Source organism: Volvox carteri, assembly GCF_000143455.1.
Source record: "Volvox carteri f. nagariensis unplaced genomic scaffold VOLCAscaffold_62, whole genome shotgun sequence".
In the NCBI taxonomy this organism is placed as follows: domain Eukaryota; kingdom Viridiplantae; phylum Chlorophyta; class Chlorophyceae; order Chlamydomonadales; family Volvocaceae; genus Volvox; species Volvox carteri.
The window spans coordinates 269602-286380 of NW_003307605.1; the positions used below are offsets into that span (position 1 = coordinate 269602).

The 16779-nt window shown below is 58.2% G+C and overlaps 4 protein-coding genes across 4 annotated transcripts in view; 1 reads left to right on the forward strand and 3 right to left on the reverse strand.

Moving 5' to 3' along the window:
* Positions 1-657: 657 nt before the first annotated feature.
* VOLCADRAFT_107296 (uncharacterized protein) lies at positions 658-5185 on the reverse strand (the record flags this gene model as incomplete). The annotated part of the gene is made up of 6 exons (XM_002956542.1): positions 5064-5185; positions 4743-4946; positions 1672-2022; positions 1266-1450; positions 1151-1167; positions 658-689 (listed from the first exon to the last, which is right to left on the reverse strand). The coding sequence occupies exons 1-6, from the start codon at positions 5079-5081 to the stop codon at positions 658-660; spliced, it is 807 nt and encodes a 268-aa protein (XP_002956588.1). The 5' UTR covers positions 5082-5185.
* A 1923-nt stretch (positions 5186-7108) lies between these two features.
* On the reverse strand, positions 7109-9126 carry VOLCADRAFT_97566 (uncharacterized protein; the record flags this gene model as incomplete). The annotated part of the gene is made up of 5 exons (XM_002956543.1): positions 7109-7222; positions 7449-7513; positions 7714-7828; positions 8244-8360; positions 8956-9126. The coding sequence occupies 5 exons, from the start codon at positions 9124-9126 to the stop codon at positions 7109-7111; spliced, it is 582 nt and encodes a 193-aa protein (XP_002956589.1).
* Positions 9043-12961, forward strand: VOLCADRAFT_67093 (uncharacterized protein; the record flags this gene model as incomplete). Its single annotated transcript, XM_002956507.1, has 6 exons — positions 9043-9654; positions 10040-10183; positions 10636-10683; positions 11570-11644; positions 12447-12602; positions 12773-12961. 6 exons carry the CDS (start codon positions 9043-9045, stop codon positions 12959-12961), a joined length of 1224 nt encoding a protein of 407 aa, XP_002956553.1.
* A 2921-nt stretch (positions 12962-15882) lies between these two features.
* VOLCADRAFT_97568 (uncharacterized protein) overlaps positions 15883-16779 on the reverse strand; it is a gene marked incomplete at both ends in the record, with an annotated part of 3285 nt that continues 2388 nt past the window's right edge. The window contains 3 exons of the mRNA XM_002956544.1: positions 15883-15971; positions 16157-16203; positions 16516-16685. Of these exons, the coding sequence (XP_002956590.1) occupies positions 15883-15971; positions 16157-16203; positions 16516-16685 (306 nt within the window). The remainder of the gene's footprint in view (positions 15972-16156; positions 16204-16515; positions 16686-16779) is intronic.

The window sequence follows — 16779 nt, forward strand, 5'->3', positions numbered from 1 at the left end:
AACCTCCTTTTGGCACAAGGATGGAGAGTTCCATCACAATGTGCCGTTCCCTTCCCATCGGATAAAGCAACCGTTTTTGAATGCGAGGGCCTCCCCAACGGTTGAACTCCTGGTTGCTGCGGAAGATTTGGCCAATTGTTGCCAGAATTTGAAGTCCTAATGGACCGTATATTTGCGCGATGATGTCGCCCGTATCTGAGCCCGCTGGCCACCGGACTGTCACCACGATCGGTTCCAGTTCTAGTGTGGCTCTGTAGAAAGCCAAGCCTTCATTTGTTCCGTAAAAGCCACTGACGGCCTTTATCTTTTTGGTCGGTATGGATTGCGGTCTCGCGGCTGAGGTCGGCTGGCGGCCATTTTGAACATTGCCGCGGCTAACAGCCACTGCTGGTCGCCTCTGCGACATTTTCAGGCTAATTAGATAACCATAACTACGCTCAAACAATTGAGGTCGCTGTCGGTGGCCACGGCCGCGGTTGGCCGACGGTCATAGTAGCAGCTTAGTCAAGCTTGGTCTCATCCATACATATGTATGTATGTATGTATGTATGTATGTATGTATGTATGTATGTATGTATGTATGTATGTATGTATGTATGTATGTATGTATGTATGTATGTATGTATGTATGTGTGTGTATTGCTACGAGCGATAACATCAAGGTAGGATGCCGCACCGGAAAACCCGTTCTGGGGGCCCAAAGGGGGGGGCAAGGGGGAGGCCAAGGGGGGGCCCAAGGGCGGGCCCAAAGGGGGGGCTAGGGCCAATACTTTCTGAACTTTATTGGCACCAGGCGCCCATGTCTTCATGGCGCCATGAGGGGCTGTCTGCGCTCTGCGCTCTACCCATGATGATTTCCCCCCATGGGGGGTGGGGGTGGGAAGCAACTAGAACCGCATTCAGATGGCTGAACTTAACCCGAGTGGAGTTGCCGTTTGAGAAAGCTGCTGGAGCACGCTGCTAGGTTGCCGCATGCTGATGCCTTTACTCCTTTATTCGAGACACGCATCTCGGTTGTTAATGATTTGCGTTTCGCCTGTGTTGCTGGCCGGCCGCTTGTGAAGCAAATAGCGAGCTTGTGGGGACATCACGCGCGAATGAGTGAGTGAGCAGAAGTGCGTTTTAAGATATCTATCTCCTCCGAACACACCTGGCCGTCTCGGTGCCCTCAGGGCCCTAGGGTGGGGTGGGGTGGGGTGGCCCCCTCTCCCTCCCTCACCCCCCTCCTCCCAACCCTCCCGCCCCCACACGACCGACCTACCTACCTGTGTTTCACCGTCAGCTCCATCATGCGCCGGGGGTCCCCCGCCAGAGGGAAGAACTCCAGACCGGCGCCGTACACGAGATCACGGTACGGCGGATGGGTGGCCAGTCGTACCCGGTGGCCATGGCTCGCCAGCCGTACACCCAGGGCGGTTGCAGGTTGCACGTCTCCCCGCGTGCCGGCGACCTGTGTTGGGTGATGTTGGGAGGGGGAGGGGGAGGGGGGAAGGGGGGAAAGGCAAGAGGGGAGAGTGGGCCTGTAGGAGTAAGCGGCTGCCGTACACAGCTTTCCACACTGGCAGCTCTCCTGCCTAGACGTGCGGTATCTGTTAGCGGTTGTGAAGTTCCTTGCATGGCAACGGTCATGCTCGTTGCTCAACCAACTGCCTGCCCCCCATACCCGCGCACCATGATGAGCACACGCAGCGACGGCACGTTGCCGTACTTGCGGATACACTCGTCGAACGACACCACTGTCCCGCCGCCGCCGCCGCAGCTGCCGCCGCCGCGGCGGTCTCCGCCGTCATCACACCCGCCGACCTCCTCCGTCAGCGACCCCCCCGGCGGGGTCGTACTTGTCCCGCGGTTCCCGGAACCCCAGCGCGGTGACGCCGACGTCGCCGATGTCGCCGAGGAGGGTGCGGACGGCGGCCCCTGACGGACATGGATCTGCTCCGGCTCCCGCCCCCTGCCCGGCACTCCCAGCTGGCGCTGGTGCTGGCGCTGGCGCTGGTGGGGCCAAATCGGAAGGCGGAGATACTGCAGATGAGGCGGCGGCGCCGAAGACGGCGGCGGTGATGGCGGCGAAGTCTGTATCGCAGCAGCGCGTGTATTTCCCGCCGTCCTCTCGACATCACCTATGGCCGTCTTATGGTGGAAGTAGTGATTGTGGTGGTGGTAATGGTGGTGGTGGTGGAGGAGGAGAGGAGCGCCACCACCCGGTTGCCCTTTCGGTGCCTCCGAGCCCTCCGCGGCATCAGCTGTAGCGGTGGTAGCAGCAGTAGCATAAGCAGTAGCAGCAGAAGAATCACTGGCGGGTGAGCTGCCGTCGTGCTGGTCTCCATCCGTCCCAGCCGGGCTGAGCGCCTCACCCTCACCCTCACCGTCACCCTCCTCCTGCTGCTGCGGCTGCGGCTGCTGCTGCTGCACCTCCTTCCCGGGGCAGTTAGGGGGGTAGCTGTGGCTTGGAGGCCTGAGGCCAGGCGGAGGATTAGCAGCAGCAGTACTTGGGCGCTGCTGGCGGCTGTTGCTACTGCCACTGCTGCAACTGCTACTGCTACTGCTGCTGTTGCTGTTGCTGTTGCTACTGGTCCTTGAGCCGCCGTCGTTGTCATCCGAGCAGGGGGCCCCCGAGCTTGAGCAGCAGGAGGAGCTCGAGTGGGAGGAGGGGGAGGCGGGGGAGGAAGGATCGTCATCGTCGTTACAGGAGGCGGCGGCTGCGGCCGATGATGGTGATGATGATGGCGCTTGGTAGTACACGCTGGAGTGCGGGGAGGCCGCAGCCATATCGTTGATGAGGCGGTTGAGGCGAGTGGGCAGTAGCAGGAAGGCGGTCAGGAAGACGGCCCAGCAGCAGGAGGTCAGGACGAGGGTGATGGCGAGCAGCGTGCGCAGTCCGGCGGCGGCGGCAGGCCGCAGGAGTAGGGGGCTCAGGGGGCCCAGAGGGGGGAGCCCCCACGACGGGGGGGAGGATCTGAAAGAGAACATTCGGAGGAGAAGCGTATTGGCGGTGTGTGTATGTATGTATATGTGTACGTGTGTATGTGTGTATATGTGTACGTGTTGTGGTTTCCTGAGTGACTCGTAGGAAGGACCGAAGGTCGTTTCGCGCTGTTAGCTGGCTCATGTAGCTCCCTCCGCAAGCCAACTAATCCCAAGCTCTGCGAGCGCGCGAACTGCAATGGGACCAGTGGGCATATGCCTTAATATTATAATTTTTAACTGCTATGTCGGCAAGTTTTACCGGCGCTGATTAAAGAGGGATTGAATTGCGCAGTTGTACACAGGGCTTCAGTTGTTGGCTACGAACAAAGGACGCGTCCACTTGTCGGCTTCCAATTACGAAAAGTCACCTTGGAGCTTTAGCGTGTGCGGATAATAAAAAAGATATTTGCTGACAAGACCTTTAAATGGGCACAATACCCCTTTTTCGTTCTGGTTGGGCACGATGTGGTTTTCTCTGCTGCCGTGCTACCTTCGTGCGCTTGCGTCACCCCGCTTGGCCTCTGCGTGCATTACGTTGCGCGCAGTGAAAAAGAGCGACGCGGCGGCGCTTAAGATAATGGAATGCAATTAAAAGAGATGAGACACGTACTCGGCCGGCAGCAAGTCATATAAGTCCTGGGGGTTAAGAGAACGTGGCCAGTCGTGGGCCCGTCGTCTATCGTATGCGTCACATGCGCTTTGTTGTATTGTTTGAAGTCTTTTGCTCCGTCCTTTAATTTACAGAGATGTGTAGTAGCGAATTCGTCGGTATGCATATAAAGGGGGAAATTCAGGTAGGCAACAGTGCGCGCACTGCTGCATCCGGCCTTTGGGTTTGAAATATTGAAACTTTGCTGTGGACTGCTGAGCCATGTATGAGCTTCCTGTAAGCTGCTGTTCGTTCAGTGCTAGCGGTGACAACAGCGGCACAGCTCCCTTCTTTCCCTCTTTCCGTGCGCGCCTGTGACACACGGCCAACTTCTGGAAACGCGTGGCGAGACCTGCTTGAACAGCTCTTTTGGCGCTAACCGTCTCCATATCCCCTTTACAAATGCGATGGTCTGGGGCGGCTACCCTGTCCGCGTCGTTAATGATTACATATGCCAGTAATATGACAAGCAATGCCAAAACGCCTTACCGTGGCTCACAAGCCACGATCCTGAAGCCCGCACATCACCCGGACTCAAATGAAACCACCGCCTGCCTGTGCCTCAACACCTGCTGGATTGCATCCCTGCGTCGTTTGACTCATTCCGACTGCAGGCATGCTAAATATCGTATAGGTCCAAGAGTTTCCAAAGTCAACAAGCGATCCTGCTGTCACTACCCCACCCCCCCAAACACAAGTTATCCCAAAGACGACACACCCTATGCTGTCCGACGACACTGCCGACTACATTAATACGCTCTGTTATGGTCACGCTAATAGGCTAGGATAATACCCATATGCCACGTGGTTCCATGAACACAATTCTTTGTCACACTCAACCACTGCTCTATGTACGAACATGAGTACACGAAAAACTATGACGTAAAGAAGCCGCCGCTCTCGTTCCGAATATACCCCTGCACGGATTAAAGTAATAGGGGGCAATCGTCATTGGCTGCGGATGGCATAGAATTTGGATGCTTCAATGAATCCTCGCGAGAACGCCGAGAACAAAACTAGACCAACGCTATGATGCTCGTAACATATCAGTACCTGACTTTAAATCAGAAGGCGCATATCAACGTGCACCTGTAAAGCCGCTCGAGCACGCTGCTGGAGTACCTACCGGGTGCTTTTGGGTTTGCCGCGGTGGCAGCTTTGGTGTCCGTGAGCCCTCATGAATAACAGTTCGAAGCGTTGCATCATAGGGGACCTCGTTTCCGTTGCTCAACGACTGAAGCGACTTTACGTGCTGGTTTTCCGTCTTGCCTTCCGTCTTAATCGGCGGCGGTGTCTTATTGTTTGACAGAGTCATGTTGTAGTTGCGAACCTGGAACAGGAGAGCAGGATATGTGTAAGTATAGACCCAACTATAGCCGGATGCTAGTTGCGGCAGCATCAGAGCAGCGGTACGAAAAATGAGGGTAGCTGTAAGAGAAGAGCTCACCTGAGCCCTAAGATCCATTGCACCGCAATGCTTGGTTATGGATGGCCCAAAGTGGAAACGAAGTAACTTGACGTGAACAACGCGAGGAGATACGAAGAATGAGTACAAAAATGCGTTTTTGTGTTTGGTGCAATAACTGGGAACTGGTTAATTATATCAAAGGTTGCAAGTGCGGGAATTTCCAAGAGTCGTCGGGTACGACGATGCTTCGGAGCGGGAAGCCACCCATCATCATCCTGTTGCAGGTGCTTCTATGATGAAACTACTTCCAATTTAAACTGCTCTTTTAGTAAGCCCTTCCTGCACTTCCTGTAAATTGGGTTTATGAACTTTCCTTGCAAACTTTTAATTATGCCGTTGCAGTCAGCGGCCTGTACTGAGTTGTTAGAATGTGGGCATTGTATGAGCTAGTTTTGTGGGTCCACTGTTTCAGGAACCGCTGCACGCTATGCGAAACGTTTCAGGGCTGCATAGGACCCCAACGGATCACCCATTCCCGTCCGTCTGTGACACACGTGGTTATGTCCTTAAACCCCTACGTAAGAACCTTATCTCATGAAGTAGTTATCTTGAGCATGCACCATGGTTCACGCGCACCATGGGCTACGGTCTTAAACCCGAAACCAATCAACGACGGCGTCATGGCTTACATGCGCCCGAGGCAAGCCACTACGAGTCATTGTCACTGTCCGCTCTGCACATTTCTACCAACAGACAGTGACAGCCTCCCCTGAACGCCATGGTAGTAGTGCTGGACAGCCGACAAGCAGCAGCCAAGCAAAGCCAGCGCCTTACACAAGGAGGAGCCGGGCCGCCGGTCGGGCCGCCGCAGCAGCGACCCCCCTCCCCACAACCCCCTCCCCACGGGACCTCACTTCGCAGGTCCCCCTCATCACACACGCACGCACGCACCCCATCACAACCCCGTCGTTGCAACCCCCTTTCCCCCCTCCCCCTCACGAAACTCGTCACAGCCTCGCCTCCACCTCCCACGTGCACCTGCGCCGCCGCCACTGCCACCAGACCCACTGGCAGGGCTCACCCCGCATCCGCCTAGCCACCCGTACCACCCCTCCCCCCACCCCGCCCCAGCAAGCAACCGACCTCCAAGTTGCGGGGGACACTAGGGATGAGTGGGTGAGTGGATGACACACCACCCACTGACCACCCGCTCTCCATACACACGCACCTCCCCCTTCCCCTTCCCTCCCTTCCCCCTCACCCCATCGCTATGTTCCAGCCGACCAAATCGCCATGCTGAGATGCACATCCATGACCAGAGGCCCGTGTCATATCGCACACGTAAAAACATTGGTGCCACTGCCTGCAGCCGCGGACAGGGCCGCGGACAGCCGCCGGCACCAAAACCCCCAGCCCCATCCCCGCCAGCACCCCACAATACCACACAGCTGTTGGGAACTTGCGCGGGGGGTAGGGGGGCTGGAAGGGGTCTGGCCTCTCCCAAAGGCGCACGAAGGCACCGAACGCGAACTCAGACGGACATTCGTTCCCGGGGAGGGGAGGGGAGGGGAAGCCCCACGGCGGGCCCAAATCCGCATCGCCGTTTAAAGCTTCATCCATCAACCCATCAATACCGGCAGGCCAGTCCGTACGGCGGGATGCACAACGGACAGACAGACAGACGGACATGACTAGGTCTGGGCACATGAATCCCGCCATCGCACAGGGCGGCAGGGGGGCCTTTCCCAGGCAACCGCCACCACCACCGCCACCACCACCACCACCACCACCACAAGAATGTGTCGCACGGCTATGTGTGCTTGTGTATGGTTTGTAGGTATCTAGGCGTGTCTGTACGCCTGTACGTCTGTCTGCGGGAAAGTACACTAGTACATCCGACACTTTAGCTCCTTTCTACCGTACCTCGTGTCGTATCGCGTCCTGCCGGGTCATGTCGCATGTCTAATCGTTTTCCCGGGGGGAGTGGGTGGATGGGTGGGTGCGCAATAATGAGATGCACATCGCCTCCCGCCCTCCCTCCCTCCTCCCTCCTGTCCCCACCCTCAGAAGCATCCTCCCCCTCCTTAGGTTGCCCCTGCCTCTGCCTCTGCCTCAGTTGCTGCCCCTGCTGCGACTGCTGAGTCCTCATTTTGGATCATGGCCTGAAGCTCCTGAAGCAGCCGCCTCTCCGCAACCGCCTGAGCAGTAGCAGTAGCAGCAGTAGCAGTAACAGGATTCTTCATCACTACTCCGCCAGGTGAAATAGCAGTCCCCGCTCTAGGTGGCCGCCACCACCGGGAAGGTGGGAAGGTGGGGGGTGTCCACCACCTTCCACACACGTGGCTTGTGCTCCCCCTCTGGGTGCCCCAAACAGACAGACAGACAGACAGACAGACAGACAGATCCCCCCCCACACACACCTACCTGCAGCAGCGGCGCATTCTGTGGCAAGTTGCACGAGCACACGACCGGCTTACCCAGCTTTAGCGCTGTGGCGGTGAGTGCGGGTGTGGGTGGGTGGGTGGGTGTGGGGTAGGGTAGGGAGAGGGTGGGAGTTATGTGCGAAGGGAGGAGGGGGTAGGGGTGGAGGGGTACGAGCGCTGGGATGGAGCAGGCAGGCATGAAAGATAAGTGGGGGAAAAAGAAGACATACATACGTACATACACACATACCGACACACATACGTACCCAGCCGCTGCGCCATGGCTGAGTCCTCTCCACCTCCGCCTCCACCTCCGCCACCACCTCCACCTCCGCCACCACCAGCAAAAGGCAGCAGCGACGCCACGGCAGGTATCTTGTCCTGTGTGTGCGTGTGTGTGTGTGGTGGTGGTGGCGGTAGGGGCCGACACAACGTTATCACCACCAGGGCAGACAGGGTGGCGGAGGCCAGAGGGCGGAAGTGAGGGGATGACGGGAATGAATCGCCGCCAGAAGCCCTCATCCACGTGGCATTTGCATTTCCCCGGGATGGGCCTGAGGTCTGCGTAAGGGTCGCTTTTCCCTCGCGGAGTGCAGACTCGGCCACCGTCAGACGCAGTCGGTGGGGGACTGGGGAGAAGAAACTTGGCGCAGTTCCTAGCTATTAAACCTCTCTCCCCCTCAATATGCATGCGACATAGCTGATCAAGTGAAAACAATTCTGCGTTTGCAGATCCACCCAACACCTAGATACAGGGCGGGGAGGGCCCTTCTCATGGGCGCTATCGCCAGCTCACCGCCGGGGTCTTGATGGCCAGATACAGGTTCCCCAGCTTTGGGCCGACGGCGGACACCCAGACGAAATATTGGCGGCCGAGGTCAAGAATCTGAAAATGTAGCGCTGCGTCATGAGTCTGCGCCGTGAAGTTGCGTTGCCGCACAGTGGGTGGTACCCGCGAGCTTGTGCATACTGGAAAGGAAGTGGGTGGTATGGGATTGACTTCCGCTGTCTCGGGAAGCGTTGTCGTTAGGTCCCCTAGATTATCCATGGTCGCGGGCTCAGCACTCAAAGCTTGGCTGCGGTGTCAATCATAGTATCCCACCAGGCCTATCAATAAATCACATCAATCATTACATAATGCCAAGAGGTGCTTGTGTCATGTTATGTCACAAGCCCGAGAGAGCTCGTACGACCCAAACGAGCCAGGAGGCTCATAGACAGCGAGTTCTAGCGTAGCCAAAGAGAAGAACGAAACAGAAAAGGAAAAGGAGAAAGGTGATATGAATCCCATCTGCGAGAGAAAACAGTAACAAGGGTAAGCGACCTCAGGCTTACTACTCGGCTATCAGCGTGCGTTACCGCGTGCAGATGTTTGTGTACAATCTGTGCAAGTCCGCACAGATCATCTATCTCCATGACAGACAGACCTTATATCATGGTGTTTTGCGTAGTGCGTATAACTGTACGGACGGGCACAGTAAGCTTTGCATGAGACGTTCAACCCTCACTCGCCCGCGAGCGGGCGGTAATACATTCCTATCTTGACTGAGCACCGGCACATTATATAAGATCGCAAACATCGCTACCCCCAAAAAATGCATGTGCAGCTTAACCGCTGCGGCCAGCAGCATACTCAGCTCAGGGATAGGCAGCAAGCAAGAAATGATGTGAAAACTCATAGATACAGCCGCAGATCATCCGCTACCATCCGTGCTTTCTGGCAGCAGCTGCTCCCCGGACGTTCAAAGCCATCTGCGCCATTGGGCCCCACCGAGCGACCACTGTATCGTCCGTCGGAACTGGTTCCCCTTGGCAAACTCAAAGTTAGCCCGATGGGCTTAGGCACGTGGTCTTGGGGCAATCGCTTTTTGTGGGGCTACGATGAAAGCCAAGACCCGGAGCTGCAGGAGCTGTTTAACTTGGTGGTGAGCAACGGCATCAACATCTTTGACACCGCTGATTCCTATGGAACCGGTCGTCTCAACGGCAAGAGCGAGCTGCTGCTCGGCAAGTTCACCCGCGAGTATCCCGGCTCTGACCGAGTTCGGGACGGAGTCCACATCGCCACCAAGTTCGCGGCCTACCCCTGGCGGGTGCTGCCCGGCAACATGGTGGCCGCCTGCCGGGGCTCGCTGAAACGCCTTGGGCTGGAGCAATTGTCTGTTGGCCAACTCCACTGGTCAACCGCCAACTACCAACCGCTGCAGGTCGGTGGACAACTGGGGATATGTCTAGCGGTCTAGGGAGGCCCTATGGTGAGCGGCTGCCCCCAGAGTGGCTGCGAGGGCGGGGTCTCCGAGGTGATATCTGCCCTCCAAGGGGGGGGAGGGGCGGGGGAGGACGGGGAGGGGGAAACGGTCGCGCGTCGCAATCGAATCCGAACCGCAACATTATCTCCTTCTCCCCAAACCCCCCACACATACACACAGACATATTTGAACTCCATTCTCCAGGGCGGACCATACCCGGGATGGTAAGTCGGTTCGGTGGCGATCAGGAATTGAGGATGCCAGGGATGATTAAGACACAAAGACCTTCCCTCCCCCCCTTCCCCCCAACTCCCCCCGTACGGACTTACACCTCCCCCCACAGGAGCTAGCTCTCCAGGCGGGTCTCGCGGATTGCTACGAGCAGCGGCTGGTTCGGGAGGTGGGGGTGAGCAACTACGGCCCTCAACAGCTCAAGAAGATACACGCGGCACTTGCCAAGAGGGGGGTGCCGCTGGCGTCAGCACAGGTGTGTACGTGCGTATGTATGTGTGTATCGGGGTTAAGAGGGGGCTTGGGAAAGGCAGTGGGGGTGACAACAAGAGGCGACACGAACCCCAATGGCCTCAGGGGACGGTACGGAAAGGGGGCGGAGGTGACTGGGGTGGGGGTTGAGGGGCAGGTAGCCCGGCTCTGCCGCCCCCGAGAGCGGGGAGGGGCGAGTAGAGGGAAGGGGCGGGTTCAGGTGCGGTGTGTGGTGGGGATGTGGGGTGTGTGTGTGGTGGGGGTGTGGTGGGGGTGTGGAGGTGTACAGCAAGGGACCTAGGAATGTTGATCATGGAAAACGTCGCGGGGCCCTATCGTGAGAGTGTATGTGGCGCATGGCATTGCTTGCTGGCATTGCCGCTGCTGCTGTGATTTCGCCATGTACGGCTGCAACTGCTATTGCTATTGCTACTGCTATTGCTACTGCTACTGCAGATTCAGTTTTCCCTTCTGAGCTGGGGTACGGCACAACAGGACCTCAAGGTGGGTGTACGGCGGTTGTCAGAGGGGTGTGGGAAAGCCCGCGGCCTCTGAGGGCCGATTTGCGCGGGTATTCGTACAATCGTACGGCAAGTTGTACACACAAGAAGCAAGCTTGTGGTGTCGCGAGCTCTATTGCTCCCCCAGGGGGCCCCGGGGGGTTTGCATGCCGTACACGTACGAATCGGCGACCGGGGCGGTGGTGGTGGTGTGCTGGAGGGGAGGGACGGCACGCACGCCAAGGACGCAAAGCAGCCGGAATGCGATTGCTGGTGCGAGTGGGAGTGCGGGGCACTTCGTTCCCATTTTACATGGGGGTTTGGAGGTGCGGCAGCGGCAGTGGCAGCAGCGGGTCGGTTCCTCGGGTCGGTGGCGGCAGTGGGGCCAATGGACCAACCAGCCCCCCCTAACGGGCACTCAGTGAGCCCACCGGCCGGGGGGCGCCTCTCAGGAAAGTGGAATTCTGGATTCACCGGAGGGCGGCGCGGCCGCACAAAACTCACTCCGTGTGGTTCAGCGCCCCCACCCCTAGAGGGCGTGTGTCCGGCCCCCTCCTGCACCTCAGAAGTACGCTCGGCTCATCAGACGTGAGGGGGTGGGGTGGGGTGTCCTCCGATGGAGGAGGCCCCGCCCCTGCCTGGAGGTCACCCGGAACCACATCCACCCCCTCACGCAAACACCTCAGCCCCTCGCGCCACATTCGCGCGGTACTTCCCGTAAAGTACGCTTCCTCCCCCCGTGTGTCCTCAACCTCAACCCTGCCGTACAACCTAGCGCGTGTCATAGTCAGGCTCCGTTTGCCTTCCCGTCACGTTCCTCCCCTCTGTGCGCGTGTATGTGTATGTGTATGTGTATGTGTCCCCTTTCCCCCCACCCCCTTTCCCCCCAGGCGCTCTGTGACGACCTAGGTGTGACGGTCATCGCTTACAGCCCCTTGGCTCTGGGGCTGCTCTCCGGTACGGCGGTGTCCGCGTGTGTGTGTATTGGGGGGTGTATTGGGGGGTGTATTGGGGGGTGAATGAACGGGGGTGAGGGGAGGGGTTTTCGTGCTGCCGTGGAGAAGGTGAGTGTAGCAAGCGGGGCTCCCTCTTGTGACACAAGAAGCGGAAGGAGAACCCCCCGGGTAGCTACCGGAGTTCCGTGGGGGGGTGTTAAGGGGGCGATCCTGGGCCGGCGGATCAGGCGGTATAAAGGTGCTGTTGTGTGTGTGTGGGGGGGTACATGAATCGGTGTGTGAGGGGACCTCGGTGTGACTTCGGTGTGACTTCGGTGTGCGTGTGCGTGTTTGTGTGTATGTTTGTAGTTTGGAACACTTGCGCGGGAACCTTGTAACTTGGAACGATCCTACAGGACATACATATGTACATACATACATTCACTTGCGAGCTGACCAGGAACTAAGTTGAGGCGCCGTTGATCCGCTAGATTTGGTTGGATGCTGGTGGTGAGTTGCTGAACCCAACGAATACACTCTGAAGTCGGATGGGTTAAACGGATTAGGGTGCCCCTCTCGCAAGGGAGAGCAGGGAACTGCCTCCAAGGGAAAGGGGGCCGCTGGTGAAGCTATACCACCCTGTAACAACAAACATACATACATACATCAGTGATGCTACATCAGGAAATCCCAACCACCAACGAACCAGTCACGCCCCGCAAGCAGCCGAGTCCACATCATCAGCGACCTCCCCCCCCCCCTTATCGCCTCCTCGCCTCCTCGCCCCCTCACACGCGCAGGCAAGTACTCTCTGAACGGAAAGACGACGAAGGCTGCGGGTGGTCGTGTTTCCCCCTCCCCCTCCCCCTCCCCCTCCCTGCCTCCTGGCCCCCGGGGCGCCCTGTTCCGGCAGCTGCTGCCCGAGGTGGAGCCCCTGATGCGCGTGGTGGAGGAGGTGGCGAGGGAGCGGGGGAAGACACCGGCGCAGGTGGGGGGGAGGATCTGGCAAGGGGGGGGAGGGGCAAAAAGGGGGGGAGTGACGGGCCCATCCACCGCCCCAAGGCACACCCACCACTACTGTCCACCCCCCACCTACCCCTTCCCACTTCCAAACCCCCGTAACCCCCGTAACCCCCCGTAACCCCGCTTTTGCTGCAGGTGGCCATCAACTGGTGCATGGCGAAGGGCGCCGTCCCCATCCCTGGCGCCAAGGACCTCCCCCAGGCCCGGGAGAACCTGGGGGCGCTGGGCTGGCGGCTGGGGCGGGGGGAGGTGGAGGAGCTGGACCGGGCCGCGAGGGGGATCGGGAAGGGGGCCATGGTGCAGAACATTTTCCAAACCAAGTAGAAGGGGGGTGGGGTCAGCGGTCAGGGGGGTGGGGTTGGGTTTGTGATAGAGGCGATAGGCTGGGAGGAAGGGGTAGGGTGTATGGAAAATGTGGCCGTGGTTGGGGTACTTGAGGTTTAGTTGTTTGAGTGTTTGGAGGTGGTGGTGGTGGTGGTGGATCACAACCCAAACCAGATGGGGGTTGGGTACCTCAAAATGGGGGAGGCGGGGTCAGGGGAAGACGAATGTCTAGGTGGTGGTGATGGTGGTGATGGTACGGGAAGCGAGGAAGGCATATGTTGCCCCGCGGTGGGCCCTATGCATGCGGGCAGGTGCGGGTCAGTGTTGTTTGTGTAGATGGTGTACTAGGTTACTAGGTGGGCGGGCGGGTGTGTGTGTGTGGGGGGGGGGCCGCGGCCGAGTAGGTCGTCGGGAGGCGCCACCGGGGCGGGGGGCGGTTCCTTTCCGGGTGGGCTGCTGCTATCTTGAGGTGGGGTGTTGGGGGGGGGGAAGGGTGTGTGGGGGTTTACGTGTCTGTGCCTGCCCGGCTGGCTGGCTGGTTGGCCACTAGTATTTGCTAGCGTCTGGTGGCGCCTTCCTTATCGCGATATGCCGCTGTGCGGGCTGCGTGGGCTGCTGGCGGCTTCTACTGCTCGACTGGCAGAAGCTAAGTTGGCGGTGGTGGTGGGATATACCAACTACCACTCCCAACAACATAACCACCACAACCACCACACAACGATGATAGGTAAGGACGGTGATGTGAACTTGTTAGTCATTCTTCGTATCGCTGCCGTATTGCTGCCTTTAGGAATGTGTCGTACAGGAGAGGTTTCGGAAGTACTGACTACTTGGCCTGGTGTGTGTGGGTTGTGTGTGTGTGTGTGCTGTCAGATGAGTGCGTGTGTATGTATATGTGTAGATATGGACATGGTGGCATACGAGGATGTCTGTATCCTGTATGTATGTATGTATGTATGTGGTGGAAGCTGATCGCACACAAGCAGTGTGGTGTTTCAGGGGTATGTGGTGTACGGCCCCACCACCAAGGGGCGGGTTGCGGCTGGTTTGGCTGGCAGGGATGTGTGTGTATGTATGTATGTATGTATGATGTGTGTATGTATGTATGATGTGTGTATGTATGTATGATGTGTGTATGTATGTATGATGTGTGTATGTATGTATGATGTGTGAAACAGGGGGGTGTATCTTCGCCCGTGGCAGCTACCCTGTGAAACCCTGCCTTCCCCGGTATTTCGGGGCACCCTCATCCAGTCACCCTAGTCAACTTCTCAGTGGATGTATGTATATATGTATGTATGTTTATGTGTGTGTGTAACTCGATCTATAAAGGAGAGCAGCGGGGTGTTTGAGAACCAGAGTTAACACACGTGTCTAAGTGCCCCTGTCTGTCTATTTTAAACCGCCTGTTTTGTTAACGATGTGCGTATCTGTCCGTCAACGAACGACATTTCGCAGTTGCCTTTGTGAAAGCAGGAGAGTAAACACAAGCCAGGAGTTGGAAGAGCGTGCGTGAAGCGAACCATAGCGGAGGAGTGAGATTAAGAAGCGGGTGTGTTCAACAACATGCACAGCTAGCCCGTTGTCCCCTCCCACCACCCGTACATGAAGCCGGGATATCCGGGAGCCCAACTACGAGTTCACCAGCTCTGGCCACCCAGCTGGTGTCATCAGCCAGGAGGTCGTAGAAGCCGCCGCCGCACACACGTCAAGAGCTGCCCTAGGGCTCCCAGGTGGAGGGGGGGAGCAGTCGACCCGCAACCGCCGCCACAGCTTTCCCCTCTCCCCCCTTCCCCCCGCGGAACCCCCCACCGGGTCGACCACGCGACAGACAGACAGACAGACAAGAGCAACCCCCGATAATAGATCTCTTCATTCTTCATCTTCCTAGTTAATGCGCCAAAAACCTGCGAGACCCCCTTCCGCCGCGAAAACCGAACAGACCCTTCGCAAGCATATTCCGACAAAACAGCCGACAGGAACAGCTTGGTTGGATTGCGCCGCCGACCGACCCCGCGATGTGAATATTTACGTGCTGTTAGCCCCCCACCTCCCAGCGCAGCACATACATACGTACATACATACATACGTACATACATACGTACATACATACATACATACATACATACATACATACATACATACATACATACATACATACATACATACATACATACATACATACATACATACATACATACATACATACACGCACACAGAGCAAAGGCGGCTATTGCGAGCGTCTCCTACACCCCTCGCCCCTCCTTTTTCCAGATCCGCCGCCCAAATTCCCTTCCGCTGCCCCTCCCCTCCCCCCCACTGCCTTTGCAACCTTAATGCTGCTAGTACTCCTGTTGCTCGTGCCTACACACACACACACATACACACACACATACACGCCGCGGTCCTCAAGTCCGCTCCTCTGGTCCTGCCCCGCTGACCACCTCCTGCCCCATCCTGCTGTACAGCGTGCTGCCGCACTCTAACCCTCCACCCCCGCCCCGCCCACTGAGACCCGCTTCCCCGCGTCCCCGCGGACGTCCCATAGCCTAATCAGGAGTCCACGTAGTAAATCCGTCACCCCCCTCCCCTCTCCCCCCCCCCCTCCCCTCTCCTAAGGGACAGCCAGGTGCAGAGTGCCGTACATGCGGCCATGCACACACGTTTTGGCACACACACACACACAGGGGACCACACGGGTAGACAGCTCCGGTGGGATCTGGATTCTGGATCCGCCACTGCCGCTGATGCGGGCGACTGCCCCCACCGCCCCCCCGGACGACGATGCGGATGTGTTGGTTTGCCGCGGCCCGGCATGAAGGCATACACACACACACATACACATATACACCTGCGACACGCATCCACAGAACTGGCGGATGGGGACACACAGACATACAGACACACACGCGTGTGTGTTTTTACTTGCCCCACGTGGCGAACTGGCGGGAGTTGTCTGCGTTGAGGACCTCTATCCAGTAGCCGTCGGGGTCGCGGATGAAGGCCAGACCTTCTTTTGGGGGGGGGGGGGGAGGGGGGGGGTAATCTGAGCTGAGGTAGGTAGATAGACCGCAACATTAACATCAAAGTCAAAGTCAACGCATCGCACGACACACACGGACAGACAGAGATACAGCTGAGGGGCAGACGAAAGCAGCAGGCAGCAGTTTGCCCCCCTTTCGCTGAATAGCTCACCCTTCATTTTGCCGTCGTCTGGCCTCTTCTGAAATTCCACTCCCAACCTGCGCGTGTGTGTGTGGGGGGGGGGGAGGGGGAGAAAAAGAGGTTTTGGGGCGTCTGTGGTGTTTACCCCTGCAAACACGGCGATGTGTTGTTGTTGGTACTGCCTACCGTACATTTGCCATCCGGGGAGAGGGGTGTTGCCCATGCGGCCCGGGGGCTGGGTGGGTGGGCGGGTACACAGAACTTGTACAACCTCCCCTCCCCTCCCCCAAGACGGCACATGCACCCCCCCCATGTGGCCGCTGTCACCGGACACGGGGGAAGGTGGGGGGTAGCCCCCCGCCCCCCCACCCCCCCCCAACCACACTCACTCCTCGAACCGCTTGCACGCCGCATACACATCCGGTACGGAAATGCCGATGTGTCCGTACCCCCGCGGATCCGAGTTGCCGTTATGGTAGCCGGCGAATGCGGGGTCGGACTCGGTGCCCCAGTTGTGTGTCAGCTCCAGACAGGCCTTACGTCGGAACATCCACACAGTCTGAAAGTGGGGTGGGGGGCCGGGGGAGAGGAGGACGGGGGAGGGGGGAGGCGGCTGTATGCGTAGAAATGTGCGCGGGGGGGGGGGAGGTGGG